Source organism: Hylobates moloch, unplaced genomic scaffold, assembly GCF_009828535.3.
Source record: "Hylobates moloch isolate HMO894 unplaced genomic scaffold, HMol_V3 SCAFFOLD_16, whole genome shotgun sequence".
NCBI lineage: Eukaryota > Metazoa > Chordata > Mammalia > Primates > Hylobatidae > Hylobates > Hylobates moloch.
Window position 1 is genome coordinate 50,994,180 of NW_026652291.1, and position 17,598 is coordinate 51,011,777.

At 45.6% G+C, this 17,598-nt stretch overlaps 1 protein-coding gene across 4 annotated transcripts in view; it reads right to left on the bottom strand.

Moving 5' to 3' along the window:
• The window catches only part of SAMD4A (sterile alpha motif domain containing 4A), a 221,718-nt gene extending 204,703 nt beyond the window's left edge, over nucleotides 1-17,015 (bottom strand). The window contains exons 1-2 of one of the 4 annotated variants that reach the window (XM_058429410.1): nucleotides 16,820-17,015; nucleotides 15,021-15,644 (exon numbers count right to left, since the gene is read on the bottom strand). In XM_058429410.1, the coding sequence (XP_058285393.1) occupies nucleotides 15,021-15,216 (196 nt within the window). In that variant the 5' untranslated portion in view covers nucleotides 15,217-15,644; nucleotides 16,820-17,015. Of the gene's footprint in view, nucleotides 1-15,020; nucleotides 15,645-15,791; nucleotides 16,004-16,819 lie in introns of those variants that run through there. The other 3 variants (XM_032135149.2, XM_032135148.2, XM_032135146.2) reach the window with 3 other exon arrangements.
• Nucleotides 17,016-17,598: the final 583 nt, after the last annotated feature.

Sequence of the window (17,598 nt, forward strand, 5' to 3'; positions counted from 1 at the left end):
TCCTCCTGGAGCCAACGTTCCAGTGCAGGATTTCTTAAAAGGTAAAAAATTTATCCTTTTATCCTGTCTCTACTAAAATACAAAAAATTAGCCAGGCGTGGTAGCACACGCCTGTAGTCCCAGCTACTCGGGAGGCTGAGGCAGGGGAATCACTTGAACTCGGGAGGTGGAGGTTACAGTGGGCCGAGATTGCGCCACTGCACTCCAGCCTGGTGACAAAGAGAGACTCCGTCTCAAAAAAATAAAATAAAATAAAATAAAATAAAATAATCTTTTAAGCTATACAAAAGTTAAATTAGCAGCACACTTTACTCTCATAAACTTTTCACCAAGATTCACCAATTCTTAATTTTTGTCACCTTATATATAAACATTTGAGAATAAGCTGCAGTAAGTCCTCATCCCTAAAGACTTCTGCCTGCGTCTCCTAATAAGGACATTTCTTGGTGTGACCAAGGTACAATTATAACCAAAGGAAATGTATAATTGATACAGCATTATCCCCTAATACATAGACTACATTTAAATTTCACCAATTGTCGCAATACTGTCCTTTAGAGCAATGTTTTTTCCCAATCCAGGATCCAATCCAGAACTTCATGTGGCATTTAGCTATCATATTGCTGTAGATTCCTTCACTCTGGGGCATATCCTCACCTCACCTAACATGGCAGTGTCAATCCAGTGTGCTAAGTGCTGAGCTGGTGACACGCAGATGCCATGTGGGAGCTCAGGGGACAACGAGGCATCTTCTTCTTTGTCTTTGAGGCATCTTCTTTGTCCTCGCACAAACATATCTGCTCTGTTCAAGGACTGAATAACAGCTGATGGACACCATTTGCCAGTTTAACTTGTGAAGTTCAACAAAATACCCAAGCACCTCCTATTTTAACTCTGGGCATCTTTCTCTCTCTCAACGAGAAGGTAGGAAAGCCTTTAAAAATAAAAAATAAAATTAAAAAAAAAACAGCAGCAGCAATTCTTGTCCAAATTATTCCTATCTAAAATGTTGTAAACTAAACATACATATGCCACAATTATTTCCATATAACCCACCAGCAGCTTAATATCAGAATCACACATGAGGCTCAAGTTTGACCTTATAGCTCAGAATTTCAATTTTTAACTGTGCTCAGATCATCTGCAAATACCACAATAATCTGCAAAATGTGCTAACACAGCTCATTCTGCCACAAAAAGAAAATGTGAAAATAGGGAGGTTTTGTTAAAATGGTAACAACAAAGAACAATGACAAGAAAGCCTTCTCTTTTTCCAGCTAACACTTGTTCAGTGAAAGGTAAAAGTGGAAATAATATTATAGAACAAAAAGCAAAGCATAATTATTTTCTTGTTTAGCTGAGGTATACAAAAATACTCAAAGGTTTTGCACTGAATGGGTTTAAGTTTAATAATAATTTTTATCTAGGTTTACCTCTTTAAAAACAGAATTTTTAAAAATTATCAGAAATTTTTAAAGAATCCATACTATCAAAATAGGTATAGAATCCCTGTGGCATGCTTTGAATGGCTCCATGACCACTCATCCTGGAATCTTTACAGGCAGGGATACAGAGGTCACAATACAACATTTTATGTGACTTTCTCCAAAAGAAATTCTTTAGCATGGACACCTGAGTCCTTCATACTTGAAGAGAGTACATTTAATGATCTAATCAATTAAAAGGATGAAAGTGAATACAAACTTAACTTTGATGTTATAGACAGTCCAGCCTGTGGAAATCAGGGCCCCAAGGCTTAAAGTCCCAATTGAATTGGATCATTGGATCCAGGCCTTAGTTCAGGCCCAGAGGGGCCTGGTGTTCGCCAAGAGAACCATGTGTTTATTTCAGCTCTTGCTAACAGTGCAAAAGCTCTGAAAAAGAAACCATGGTCATCTTTTCCTGGACCTTTTAAAACCCACATTCCTGAATTTGTGTCCCATTGTTTCAACTGGTACTTTGAGAATAATGTCACTCTGCTTTTGTATAATATAATACAGTTTACAAAGTACTTTTACACATCCATAATCCTGGTAATAGCCTTGTGATTTCTGTAGTGGTAACTCCATTTCAAAGATGAGGAAACTGAGGCTCAGACAGCTTAAATAATTTTTACAAGGTAACACACTTGTATGTGATGACACCAAGACCCTAACCCAGGTCTTCTGTAAGGGTCTGAGGGGAAACCAGCATATATTTCCTCTGGCCTTTATCACATATATCTTGGTAACAGCGTGAGGATTCTCATCTTGACCTGTTTTGTTAATCAATCTCTATGCACTTAGATTTATCTCACAACCTAGATGGTAAACCCCTTGTGGATTACGGATGTCAGTTAAATTTCTTTGAATTCATTCATCCGCTCTTTCAACAAAAACGTTCTGAGATCACCTATGTGCTAGACACACTATTAGGCACTGGAGGATAAAAGTGACTAAGGCGTAGGGTAATCAGATAGTGAACAACACCAATACCTTGAGACTAGTGCTATACAAAGGTATCAGCAGGGCACCAGCAAGCCCTGAGAGACTGGGGAAGACCCTCAGGAAGAGCTGTCGTAGACAAGGAGACTCCTGGTTGGTCCACACCACCATACACATTAACACCCAGTAAGGAACTGTTTAACCAATGAATGAATGAAATTTCTCCCCACAGGCAGTGGGCAGTCATGAAGGACACCCAGTGCTCCACTAGGGTTTAGGGCAACTCCAGAGTAGCCGAGTAAGATTCTGCATAAACCAACAGGACATTTCTGGAACAGTGATTATAATATGCTTCCTACACTATAACACTCTGCAATTTCAAAATATGAGGGCTAATCACTTTCCAATCCAAACAAATCTGTGGTTTATTGTGAGTAAAGAAACAGAAAGGGGTGGGGGAGTCTGGAAATGACTTTAAGGGGACCATTTTAATGAATGTAGTCTTTGAAATTCAGGTAAATAGAGCCTCTCTCATTTCCAGCACAAACAGTCATTCACTGTGGCAGCCAAGTCGGCCATGAGAAAGTTGTGATATCAAAGTCTAGGTCAAAGTACGGAAGCGACTGGAAGTAACACCAGCTCTTCGCCTACTAACAGGTGCCCTTAGTGGACCCCAGTACACCTCAGTCTTCTCAGGTCTTCAACAAAGGGCTGCAGTATGTAAGGTCTCTTCTACTTCCTTAATTGCATGTTGCTAGTAAATGAAATAAATACAACTCACTCTTATACCAACTGTAACATGTTTTCCTAAAGTAATGTTCTGAAAATTTCCACCACTTACAAACAACAGGAGAACTCATTTTAATTTACAGCCCTCAGATTGGTGCTTTGCCCAATTCCAGATCCTATGGAGATCCTGACCCAGCATATCAATTCCTAGTTTGTCAAAGTCAAGGACTTCATGAGCAATTACGTAACACATTCCTTAGGCTTTCCTTTCTGCAGCATTCAGGGCCCGTTTCCCTCCCCAGGCCCAGCCCATTCATGCAGAGGCCACAGAAGCATCCATTCCATGAGTCTTCCTTGAAGGAAGAGAGATGTTTAAATCAATGTCTTTCACTTAATTTTTTTAAAGCCAGTGGAAAAACAAAGCTAAGCCATACCAAGCTATGGAGAGTTAAAATGTAATAAGTAAGAGGAATATTCAAATAGACAAGTTGAAAAGAATTTTTCCAAGATGAAACATATACAATGTTACTGTGAATTATTAAAACTACCATTAAAAATACATGTTTTTCATTCAATTGCCGACATTTTCATTTACCTAAGAACTGGAATCTATCTGCAGCATTCATGCAATAGCAAGGATTCAACATAGGTTTTGGGATCAGAAAGATGTTGGTGACCTTAGGCACATTTCCAACCACTCTAAACCTAAGTTTCCTCATCTGGAAAATGGAGATAGTATCTACTTTATGGGATTCATATAACTTAGAAACCAGTGATTAAGCACTTAACAGCGTGCTTGACTCTGAGAGGTCAGCCCATTATCTAATTATTGAAATATACTGCATTTAATGTTCACAACCACTCGTTCTGCTTCTTTGTATCATTCATCCATTCAATAACAGGAGATAGTGTTTGTGCATGTATGCTGCTGTCTGCACAGTACGTGACACACAGAACATGCTAAGAAAAAAGAATAGATGCCCTTACCATTCAAGGAATATCACATGGTTATTTTTAGAACTACACGGAGAGAACAAGAAAGATATGGAGATTTAGACAGCAATTCTGAGTTACTTTTGTTAATAAGTGCCTAACACACTCAGCACTTATCACCGCTTTTGGGTGACCCAAAAGAAGCAAGATTCAATTCACTTCATTACAGCTTTTTCTTAAATGTGGAAGCCCTACTCATCACGTGGTCTAACCTTTGACTGTCTACTACCATAAAAGAACTGAAAATTAATCTACAGGTGTATTTCATAAAAAGCCACAAATCTTGGTCCAAACAGGCCAAAAAGTGCAGGAGGAATACACTGGAAATCAAGAAGGCTTTTATTTTTATTTTTTATTTTTTTAAGATGGAGTCTCACTCTGTCACCCAGGCTGGAGTGCAGTGGTGCGATCTTGGCTCACCGCAACCTCCGCCTCCTGGGTTCAAGCGATTCTCTTGCCTCAGCCTCCGGAGTAGTTGGGACTACAGGCACACACCACCACGCCCGGCTAATTTTTTGTATTTTTGGTAGAGACGGGGTTTCGCCACATTGGTCAAGCTGGTCTTGAACTCCTGACCTCAAGTGATCCGCCCGCTTCAGCCTACCAAAGTGCTGGGATTACAGGCATGAGCCAGTGCGCCTACCAAGAAAACTTTTAAAACCACCCTTATTTATTCACTTATTCATTCGTTTACTCATCTTGTCTCTCTCTCTCTCTCTCTCTCTTTCTCCTCTGCTCTCAATAGTTTTGTGTTCCTATCTTCATTCCTGATTCACAGAAATCATAGAATCTTAAGGTCAGAAGGGACTTTGGAAGTCATCCAAGAAATCAGAGCTTCTTTTCTAAGCAAATAGACACTAAATCGCTACAATAGAGAGGCACGTGGGGTGGCTCCGAAGCGAGAGTGCTTGTTTCCTCCCTGACAAATGGAATAATGGCAGTTCCTACCTCATCTCATAGGGTTATTGGGAAGAATAAATGAGGTCATGTTATGCAAACAATTGACGCAGAGCAGGTGCTCAATAAACAGGAGCCAGTCTTATTCGCAAGGATTATTCTGCTCGATGCTAAAGGCTCGTCCAACTCTGATGAAGCCCAGGCCACTGCATTGTTTGGGCAGCCCTAATCATCATAAAGTTTTTCTCTACTCTGAGCTAAATGAACAGCAGCTTCCACCCACTGCCCTCTACATGGACAGAGAATTTAACCCTTCAACTCCAAGCCAGCTTTCTGAGTAAGCAGTGACAGCTCTCTGCTCATCTTCTCAGTTCGCCCCGGCTTTCGAGTGCCCGCCGCCATCCTGTCTTCTCTGGCCACATCCTGATTTGTCCATCTCCCTCCGAGTGTGTACCCAGAACTGCCTCCTGGACTCCAGGGAGAGTGCGGCTGGTAGCACAGACTTGTTCTGAGTACAATGACTGTATTACAGAGTTTAGTGGCTTTGGGGGCAACCACATTGTGACATTATTCATATGAAGTTGTAAGTGTGCTAAAAGCCAGAGTCCCTTTTTATGCATGCTATTGAAGCACTATGCCTTCTCTAGCTTAGGTTTAGGGGATGCCAATGTAGGGGCTACACTTTAATGCTTTGTATGTCATCTTGTTACATTCAAATATTTTGATCATGATTCTGTCATCAAGCCATGAGCTATCCTTCTAGGTTCATCCATAGATTTGACAAACACCTTCTCAGCTTGGATAACACTGCAGCCCTTGCTGTGGCCCCCAGCTTCACACATGTATAACTTGACAGCACCTTGCCTTGGCTGTACCATGTCTTTCTAGCATTCTGCCTTGGGGTGTCTTTGAGACGCCTGCAGAAACATGTACAAACCCGAACGTACAGGGACTCAGTACCCCGGGGCAACCCTTGGCCAAGGGAGAGGGGAATAATGGACACATGCCTATCTCATCTGTCCTTCAGCCACTTCCCAAGCACATTCTATGTGGCTCCTCAGAGGATCCATGTGGGATTAAGCCCCCACTGCCCACAGCAGTGACCAGCTTGATAATGCAGGCTTGTGTTGGCTCTTCCTCCTTCCTTGTTTCTCTCTTTCTAGCCCCTTCTCCTGTTGCCTGGGATCAGTGCCCCAATAAGCCACCCACACACCAGCCCTTGCCTCAGGCTCTGCCTTCTTGAGGACCCTAGGCTAAGTCACACTCCATCAACACTAGTGATAATGTCCAACATGTGAGCTTCAATGTACAGCACCAGAGATCTCCCTTTAGGCAGACAGTGGCTGGAGACAGGCCTGTAACAGCCACTGAAACCACTCTAAAGCCACACAACTAGATTCTCACCTGCTGCTATTTCTCCATTAATTCATCAGGAAATAAGAGGTTTTGTCAAAGGCTATGCTGAAACTTAGATATGGGATTCCCTGTGATCTGCCTGGAACACAGAAGTCTCTCAGCAAATGCTATCTCCCCTCCTTTCCCACTGCCCCATCAGATAGGAAATGGCATTAGTTCTCCATGGTCCATCCTCCCACTCATAGGAAAACCATGCTGGTTCCTATTTCTTCATCCATACGCTCACAGATCATGTTTTAAATATTCTTCTGGTATCTTGCACAGGCCCAATATTAACCTCTCCGATGCCTACAATGTACGAAACCTTGTTTCTCCCTCCTTTTCCCTTTTTCAAACGAGACAAGGTTATTTATCTCGAGGCACATGGAGTGGTTCTGAAGTCAGACGGTTTGTTTCTCCCATTCATTTACCACTCTTCAAAATTTCAAAACTGGTTCAGCATTGATATTTTAGTCATGCATTTTAACTGTGTTTAAATCACGTTTGGTGCACATACACAGATAGAAATGTATACAATGAAAGTCAGTGTTGTGTATGTATTTATGCTGCACACACAGACGCTTGGATTCTATGACAGATCAGAATTTCTGCTTCAGAAATTCCAGTGATTGCACTTTATGGGAGTGCTCTGGGGAAGTAGGGGAAGAGATCTCTCCCATCCAGTCTCTGGAGTGAACATTCCTGCTCTTTCCAGCTCAACTTTACAGCCCATAGCATCAACAAAAAAAAAAAAAAAAAAGAAAGAAATCTTTCCTGGAGCCTCATTTTCGATAAGACACTGATCACTAGAGTGCCTGGAAATTTTAGCATGTCCAAAAACCTCGGGGAAATTCTCCAGCCTTCTTCAAACCCAAACTCAGTGCAGGCTGTGTGAGGTAGTTCAAAGAACCGATGAGAGAATTATTGCTGAAAGCGGTATATAAAATGCTTAAATAATTTAATGAGTGACCACACTACCAAACTAAAAAGCGTCAGTATTTCAGTGCTTACATGCGTAAGTAAAACTTGAAAAGATTTTTAAGTCAATAATTCCATCATATGAAACACACCTGCACCACTAGGATACTCTCTGACTACAGCAATCCATGGGGATTTTCCAGGGCAAAGTGACTTCAAAGTGCCTGTAGACACTTAGCATGCACTTTTGTACATTACTAGTTAGGACTGACCACAGTGTCCACCTTGTCCTGTCTGTCTCCTCCCCCTGCCTTCCAAAGAGGTCCCACCGCCACAGCTAAGAAAGATTTGCTTTGCTCTGCATGTGAAGCCAACAGAAAACTGTAGAGAGACTCAGAAAATGATCTTCCTCATAGCAGCAAGTTCAGTGGGCAAAAGATAAGTGGTCCCCGTCTTATTACAGGAAACCACCTGGGCCAGTTTAAAACCCAGCCCTAAGCAAGGGCTCTAACAGGTTACTGCCATTTGATAGGGGCTGAGACAGGAGAAAGAGCATTGGACTGAGGAGAGTCAGATTCTGATCCCAGATCTGCTGGCCATAGCTTTGTCAACCAATGTCTTGTCTCAGAGCCTGGGAAAGACCACTGCCCTTGGTCACAGATTTCCAAACTGCTCTCCTAGGACAGTTAGGTTTGTGGAGTAGCGGGTTGGGGGGACATTCACTCCCCATAAGCCTTCATCTAAGTTCTCATTTGCAAACAAAAATCTTCTGACACATAGCCATAAAACTTGAAAGCTACTGCACCAATTACCTCTAAATTACCTTTCATTTCTAAGAGTCCACCCTCAAAGCATGGTCTGCAGATATGCAGCATCAACATCATCTGGGAGCCTACTACAACTCCAGGAGCTCAGCTCCACCTCCCCAGGCCTCTCAATCAGAGTTTTCAGCACAAGATCCCAAAGTGATCTGCATGCAACTAAATTTTGAGAACTGGTCTACGACACTTTATCTTTTCCTCTAACTGTTTCAGATGTTATTGCTCAACGCTAGTTAGAGTCAAAGCATCCTACAAAAATATCCTACTAGGAGGAGCCAAGAGAACTATTACTAAGTTTTATAATGTTATGCATACTTAAGCGGGATGAAAATACTAGGTGACCAGATGTTCCATTTTCCTATCTTTAAATATACTGGAAATCATAGAGTGTTGGGATTGATTCTCCACTCACCAAGCAATCACTTATGATGGTGAATATCCCTCATGCTCCCCTCTCTCTCTACCCTATTCACACTCATCCTTCAAAGGCCCAGGAAGCCTGCCCCTTCCATGGCACATGCACAGAGTTCCCTGCATGTGTGGTTTTCTCGATGAAACTGGTATTTGAGGTACTACAACAGCAAGAATCTTATAAGCCCTAAAACCACTTATTTCATGTGACACAGTCAAGTTTACTTCTTCCATTCAGCTTCTCAGACTGCCCAATCCACCCTGTTCTCTCCTTTCACTCAATTTCAGTTTTGTTCTCTAATCAGAACCACAGCACTTAGCAACGTGTATGATCAAATTATTACATATTTTCCTATGTTTGTTTCAGCTCTGCAACTCGAGTGTAAGCTACTTGAGAGGAGTAATGTGTATTTCAGCTTTTGACAGGGCCCTGGGCTCTCTGCTGGGGTATTTGGTAAATTTATATGTGCCAAGGAACTCAGTCCCACTTTCTTACCAGATATACTTTGTCAGGTACCATTATAATGGCACCGTATTATCTACTGTGTAAAAGAAACCACTGAATCATTTGATTGCTTTTTCCTAGTAAACTAAGACAAGAAAGCTGTTTTAAAATGTTGATATGTGGAATGGGAACAAAACATTAGAATGAGCTTCCAGGTTCCAGGGAATCCCATGTTCCTACATAAAAGCAGGCAGGTCCTCTGAATTCCAAGCTGGCTCTTAGGATGTAGGCAGCAGAGCAAGGCCCAAGCCTCGACTCTCGGCCCCTGTTCTAAAAGTTCTGCTTTCTTTGGGAAAATCCTGCCTCAGGCAGCTTCAATGGAAGCAAAAATAGCTCAGAAGAGATGTCTGCTTCTGCATCTTAAGCTATGTGAATTGGATGAGCTCAGTGAGGCCTTGTTAGGAATGATTAGGAGAGATGAAAAGGAATGAACATACTAAAATCTCAAAGTAGTGATTGTATATTTTAAAAAGGAAAAGAAAAGATTTCTATGAGCACCATACCTTTCCTAGCAAATGAGTTACACAAGGCACTTCACCCACAGATGAAAACCTCCAAATTTCTCCTTGGGTCAAGGAGAAGCAATATTTTCCCTCTTCTCTGGTGTTGTCAGTTCTCTTTAGAATTAGGACTTCTGTAGGACTGTCTGGGAAGTTTTCAGTTACTTTCAGCCCTTCAACCCTCATCTTGTATCCTCGTTTATTTATTTAAACAAAAACAAGCCAATTTGACTGTTGTGAAATTTCTCTGCCTTTTACTTGCTTTGATGGGGCCTGTTTATAACACATACTCAATTGTTGAAGGCCGTGAGTGCCCAGGCGATACAACCAAACCCAAATTATTCACAACAAAGAGTACAAATATGTATGACCTGCTACAACTTACAATCAGCAGTAAACTGCAGGGTCATCCCAGACCGACCCGAAGAAAATTACAAAACCCTAAGTGAAAAGTGCTTCATATATAAAGCCCCTATATATTTCATTCAGCAAAATGATTTCTTCTTTTCACATTCACCAACTGAAGGAAAAAGTGTTGATAAGTTATTTGGAAAAACTGGGTCACGGCTGCATATTTTTAGGAGACAGAGTGAAAAAACAAAGCTGAAACATAGAAGGTGGGTCCCAGTAGACTCATATCTTTTTAGGGTTCCAAGTCATCCTCAATCTCTTCTTCATAATCCTTTAAATGAAAAGATTTCTGATCATTTAGAAAAATATTATTTATATCAATTCTATAGTAATTAAAGGCAAATTTAAACCTGAGGGACAGAATAGATCCTTGCTGGATCATTAACAAGTAAGTTCTGGACAATAACAAGGTTTTATAATCATCATTTCTCAGATAAGAAAACTGAGGCTTAGAAATTATTTAACTAGTTCAGGCTAATTTAAAAATCTATACTCTAAAAATCTTCTACAACTTATGCCCTCCTATGACTATAAATAAATGGCCACCTAGAGAATACTTTTTTCTCTATTTCCATCCCTCCTTCTCCTGCATATGCCAATGTGGACAGCAACCAAGCTGCCCTCAGCAGATAATGCCACCATGTGGCCAAAATGGAAACTGTCTGAACTAAACTGGCTCTTCCACTCATGCCTCTCAGAGGATCATGCATGTAGGCCCATACATTAAAGGGGATAACACTATCTTCTGCATGGGAGATACCTTCTTGACCCCTCTTTACAATCTCTTCTATATTAATATATTCAACCAACTCCTATACGCCCCTCAGGACTCAGCTCAAATGTGTCTCCTCCTCAGGGAAGTCTTCCCTGATTCCCCAGGCAAAAAGTGGCTAGGTTCACAATGCTCCCAGTAGGCCTCACCTCATACTTTTTATCCCCATATCTATGCTTCAGCACCTATGATACTATATTAGTCATTTACCCCACACTAAGAGTATCTATCTGTACTAGGCACTGGACTAGAGTTAAGTTACCTTTGCATTTCCATTGCATAACACTGGGTCAGGAAAATAGCAGGCAGTCAGAAAATGTTTGTGGAATGAATAAATGAATGAAAAAACTACAAACAAGATCTTATCCATATCATCAGGAAAACCTCTTCTGCTGCTTTCTTTTTATTCCATTTGTAACCTTAAAAAGTAATGCAGAGTGGAGGATGGCATACTTGTACTATGGAAGCCAAAACCATAAAAATCATGGAACCAACATACCTACCCTCTAACAACAGCAAGTTTACACAAATACGGGGTGAAGGTGACAGCCCCTCATCCCATTCTAAATGTGTTACCTCCAACACACTACGGATTATCAATTTTTTTTAAAAAGTTAGAATTGTGTCTAGAATAAGAGTAAGTACATTCTGAGAGAGAATCTTCAATCTCCACAATTATTTTTTGTCTCAAACATCACCATTTTGGATACTCTTTTCTGTTGTACTTAACTATAAGTATAGGAATTTATTGTCATTTACTTACCACAAACATACACAAATAGTGTATATTTTGTGGGTTATGATTTTGTGGGTTAACTTATAAATCTCTATGAAAAATATATTTCAAGTCCAAGTGACAAAAGCCATAAATAAACAATGCCACAAAACCTATTTTTCTTTTGGAAACTTCAGGTAAAGTCAGTGGGTTGCATTTTTGCCACTTGTAGGTATCAAATGACCTGCTAGTCCCGGAATTGAGACTGGCCAGAAGTCTCAATGTTCAACTGGGGCAGTAGCTGAAGAGACTTATATATAACCTATATCTAAGGTTATAAGGATTCTGGAAACAAGACTGTACTAGAGAACTGATCATGACCATATCTGTTAAAAGAAAAACACACAGAAATAAATCCATAGGGATTGATTCAATCATTTTCTTGGAATCTCCAATGAACATGAGCCTGAGGCAAAGGATGAACCAGTGAACCACTAGATTCTCAATAAATTTAAGAGAATGAAAGTACCAAATTACATCCCATGGATCTCAAATAAATCATATGTAATGTGCAGGATATCTCACTATTTAAATCAGTCCTGCATAAAACAAGAGATACAGTCATACTATTACTAGTAATTTTTTTCTTTATTATACTGAGATCGAGTCCCAGATGTGAATTTGGTTCCCATTTACCAAGTTTTAAAATCTCTAAACACTAGATGAAATGTGAGGGTTTTTTAAATTGATGATTACAAAATAAAGTGATACAAGATGACTTCGGTACAGGAAATCTCAGCAATCCAATGAATGAGTCATTCTGCACAACCTAGTTTTCTGAATTGGTAAGAGCCTTACACATCAAAACAGCTCAGAGGTTAATTATTCTGGGTGTAAATATTTCCAAAGTATATTGAACATTTCCTTCTCTTCTTAAAGAGTGTATCTAAAAATGTATTCTTTCCATAGTTCACCATTAACAACAGTAAATAGCAATTATTTGTTTATGTTATTATAGAGTGGTGCCTGCAAGGTCAATTGAGGGTTCCCACCCTAATATTCCCAAGCCTTCAAAGTTTCTGCCCCAATTCTTGTCTAAAGTTACGAGTTTTTCTGTCTCTTTCCTAGTTGTCAGGCTGTCAGGGGTCACTTTTTACTACTGATTACAGCAGTCCCTCACCCCATTCTAAATGTGTTACCCCCAATACACTATGGATTATTTGCCACATTTTTTAAATGTTAGGATTGTGTCTAGAATAAGAGCAAGTACATTCTGAGAGAGGGCCTGAAATATTCTCTTGGACTTTCATGCTATCTACTCTGGTTGCGAAGTGGACTTTTTGCCCCCTTCCTGGTTCTTGGCTAGTTTCCGGATATGCAGAGAGCCACACTACAGACTCAGGTATGCTATGACAACTCCTGATGCTCTTTATGATCCCCACACTCCAAAAGTAAACCAAATCATCACATGACCCCCTAAGAAATTTCTGTCCTGGCCACACAAGAAAACAAGTGCAAAGATTTCCATGCAGGCAAAATGTCTAGGTGAAGGATTAATCCAGGAACTGGAAACTAGTCCCTGTCTTACATAATGGTTCTATATTTTGTACATCTACATCATTTAGCAGCATGAACAGGTGGGTATCTTATACAAATAAGTATGGCCAAACATTTCTTAAAGGAAAAAAATTGCCAAGTGACTTCAAAAAATTCACAGTTCAATTTTTTTAATTATGAGATTTTTAAAATTAGGCCACCTCATTTTAACAATTAACTGTTTTACTTACTAACCTGGTGGCTGCTCTATTGGGAAAAGTCATCTCCATTACTCAAAGGGAAAAAGTGCTGCTCCAACATTTGAATAACCTAAGGATGAGTTTGAACAGTCCCTACCAGCACTGAAATCAAGCATTCAACCTAAATGACTCTGCGTAAATCCTCTGCAATCTATAAAATGCAAAAGTTTATATAACCCTGTTTGTCAAACCTGAGAAATTAAAACCAAGCAGGTTGGTAAACCAGGCTTCCCGCTGAAATTATGGAAGGAAGCAAAGAGGGTGGATCATCAGTTACCCTAGTTATGCTTCCACACCCCAGTGAAGGAGGCTGGCCCTCCAGCTATTTATAAACGTGGAGCTCAACCAAAGGGGGCCCTGTCATAGCCACCCCAGTGAGTCCTGGTGTGAGCTGGGAGGCTCGGGCTCAATGGAATCTCCCTCAATGTGGCCCTCCATACTTGGCCATGCAGGAGCTTTCGGGGGCAGTCCTGTCTGGTCAGGAAAAGAACTGTGAAGATTTCCAGCGGTCACTTCCACCCTATGATTCTATATATGGAAGCATCCCATTCTAGTGTTTTCACCATCGTGCACACCATACTAGGGAGGAGGAATGAGTAGGCCGGCTCGCTTCTTGCTGCTCAGAAGGCACACTCACTTTAGTGTCTTCTAGGCCCCACTGCCCTGGACTGGACCTTGTCATCAAATGGCAGCCCAGACCTCTGCTGAGCTTTGCAGGCTCGCAGCTCCAACATGGAACAGCTGGAAGAGGACCCTGCATTCTTTTCTCTGCATAAACACTGGGGGCTCTGTTCACCTTCCTGCAGCAGCATGAACTAAAGAATTTCCCCCTATCCAAAATCACAACCATCAGCCTTTCCCCCATCCCCCAGTCTCCTCCTACCCTCCAGGATATAATTTCAGGCTGTCACCACCCACGCTAGCAAATAGGAAACTGCTGGACCTTTCGACTATATTCACTTTCCATACTAGTTGAGGTGTCTGTAAATACTAGCAGGGTAATATGAAACGATTCTGTTCTATTCAGTAAAGTTTCCTAATGAAAAGCATTAAGTAACCCACTTCATGCCTGTCCTTTCTCCAAGACCCTTTCTACAAGATCCGTATCAATATGGATAATGTCACGAGCGGTAAGCTTAACCCCATAATATATATATATACTGCAAATGTCATTTTACTAGTCTGTAGCGTCACCTGCATATTATTCTGAAGACGAAGCTCTAAAACCAGAATATCTGTGGGGAAAAATGAATAATAAAATTGGATTTTCATGTACTCCTCACACAGCCTTATCCAAGCTTGGCTTCTGAAGGGCAGTCCCGGGCGTCTATCATGTGTTGCTGAAATCCAGCGAGCCACGTTGCCCAAGAGGAGGAGGAAGGAAAAAACACACACACCCAGAAAATCCAGACTCTACGTGACCTGACTTACTTATTTCCCAGGAAACTGCATGAGAGAAAAATCAATCATTCATGCTACCGTAGCTACCACACGGAAGGGGCTGACGGAGTTCACAGTGGGCAAAATCCCAAAGCGGCCGGCGGAGGTAAGTAGGCGGGGGGGCGGTCGGGGGTGGGTACTAGGAGGGGGTGGATTCCGAGGGCCTCGAGGGCCGCGCCGTCCAGGTCCCGGCGCGGCTGGCGGGGACTGGCCCCGGCCTGGCCCGAGGCAGGGAAGCGGAGGGAGGGCTGCTGGGGTGGGCAGGCGGGACGGCGGTGACGGCCGCACACTTACCGGGGCTGTTGGCCTCGCGTTCGAGGACGTGCAGCTCGGCGCAGTCGGCCAGCGAGTGCTCCAGGCAGAGCTGGAGGAAGCGGGCCTGGGTCTGGCTCACGCGCTTGAGCAGCGACAGCAGCGCAACAGTCTGCTCGCACTCGTTCCAGCCCTTAAACCAGCCCGCCAGCACCCCGACCTGGTCGCGAAACATCATGGTTAGGGGGCCGCCCTCTGTCTACAGAGCCCCCTGGGCGCCCCGGCCCGCCCCGCCCGCCCCAAAGTTTGGCGGAGCCGCAGCCTCGCGGCCGGAGACGCGTTCCCGTTCCAAGGTGGCTCTGGTGCCCGGACGCTGCAGGTACTACTGCCTGGGCTCCTGCCTCTCTCGTCTGGTTTCAGTTACGTTCCGGTGGTTCTGGCTGATTTCCCCAGAGACGATGACAGACAGTAGCACGGAAATGTTTCTTTAAAAAAAAAAAATAACGACTTTTAAAAAATCCCCCACAAGGCACACAACTGAATGAAGAATGCTTTCTCCCCCCTTCTTGCAGCTTCGGGATGGTGATTTCCGGCGTCCTGGGGTCTCCTCCCCGCTGGGCGGCAACTCGGACCCTTCACGCCCGCATTCCCGAGCGGCGATCACCACTGGAAGGAGAGAAAGAGCTGCAGTGAGACCTCGGCTAGCGGAGAAGCGCGCCCTGGGGGACGAGGGCATCAGAGGGTGCTGGGGCCGGGGGTGGGGGCGCCCCGCGGAAGGTTGGGTTCCCCGAAATCCAGCCGCCCCCTCCGCACCCGATGCGGGAGATGGGCTATTCCCCACCGGGAAACAGCGAGAAGCCTGCTTCCCAGGTGCGGGAGGAGACCCCGCGGCTTCCTGTTGCTGCCACTGCCAACGGCTGGTGCTCCCCTCACGCCCCGCCCGGGGTGGCCTCGGGCGCCGTGCCTACGAACGCCAGCACCAGCAACAGATCTTCCCCGCGCAGAAAACTTGCAATGCGGCTGCGAAGGGGCGCGGGGGTGGGGGTGGGAGCTAATGCAAAGCAGAGGCGGAGGCAGCGGCAGCCCGAGTTCCTTCCTCCTCCTCTTACTCCTCCTCCTCCTCCTCCCAGAGAAGCAGCCGAGCGGCTGCAGCTCCATCTACAGCAACAGCCAGCATCTCCACCGCCAGGCGCCCCTCTGGATTTAGGCCGTGAGCAGCCGCGGCAGCAGCTCGAGACAAAAATAAACTCTCCCCACCCAAAGCTCCGCGCCCAGCGGGCGGCGGCGCAACCCAGAGCCCCGGCTCCCCCGCGCCGCGCCGCGCCGGCCCACCCGGGAGGTCTCCCTGGGCCTGCTCCGGCCGGAGCGGTCACTGTGCGCGCGCGTGTGTGTGTGTGTGCGCGCGTGTGTGGCAGGCATCCTGCAGCCGCCGCCTACGGGCGGGTCTGTCCGGCCCGGAGCCTCGCCCGCGCGTCGCAGGCCGAGGGCGGCACAGCCCTGGGCACACGCCCCGCGCGGGGACTGCCGGGGTCCGCAGCGCTGCTACCTTCGGCCGGCGGGGCGGCCCCGCGGAGAATGCGGATCGGCGCCGCAGGCACACGCCCCCCAACGACAGCAAAGAAAGTTCGGCTGCGGGGGTTCCCCCAGTCCCATCCCGGTTCTGGTGGCCGCCGCCGGCGGGGAGGAGAGCCCAGCGACTCAGCCTTCAAGGAGCCGCTAGCTTCCAACAACACGCCGCTTCCGGCTCCCAGAACTTCTCGGGCGGAGGGGGGAGCCCCCGGGGAGGGGACCCCAGTGACCCGCGGGTGCCCCGCCGAGGGACGTAGGGAGGGAGCGCTCACCTCGGCGCGGCTCATCCCGGCGGCTCGGGGGCCCTTGCGCGGGTCCGGGACCGCGGCGGCTCTCAGCGGGGTTGGGGGCACCCTGAGCGCCGGCCGCGGGCCATGCCGTCGGGGCGGGCGGCGCGGGGAGAGTGCGGCGCTTCGAGTCGGGGCCGCTGCAGCCGCCGCTGCTGCTGCCTCCAGTGTCGGCTCGCGGAGGACTGAGCCGCCCGAGCCGGAGCTCCCCACATGCTACTGATTAACATACACCATTACATCATGGGCTTGGCAGGGAGCGCCCGAGCGGGGGGAGAGGAACCCGGGCGGCGGCGACGGCACGCGGGGGGAGCCGGGGGGAGGAACCCCGGACCCGGCGCAGGGCGGGGGGACGGATTCCTAAGTGGGGACCAGAAAAAGGGGAGGGGAGCGGAGTAGGAGGAGCTGGTGGCGCAGAGGGGTCGGGTAGAAGGAACCTCCGAGAGGAACGAAGAAGTTCGGGGAAGAGGACGGGTCCGGGTAAATTTCTTCCTGTGGCCGCCTGCGTGTTCTGGAGGGGCCGGGACACTCAAGCCACTGGAGCCCCGGCAGAAAGGGACCCGAGGGCGCTCGGGCGGGGGCGGTGCTGCCACCCGCTGCTCGTCCTTGGGAATGTGATTCGTCCGCTCGGCTGACCTTTGGCCCTTCTGGGGCCCCGGGGTGGCCGAGCTGTGTGGCCCGCGGGCGGTGAGACCCGAGGTCACTGCCGCAGATGCTGGGATGGGTTCCGGGGGTCGTGGAGGCGAAGGGCTCACGAGGCTGAG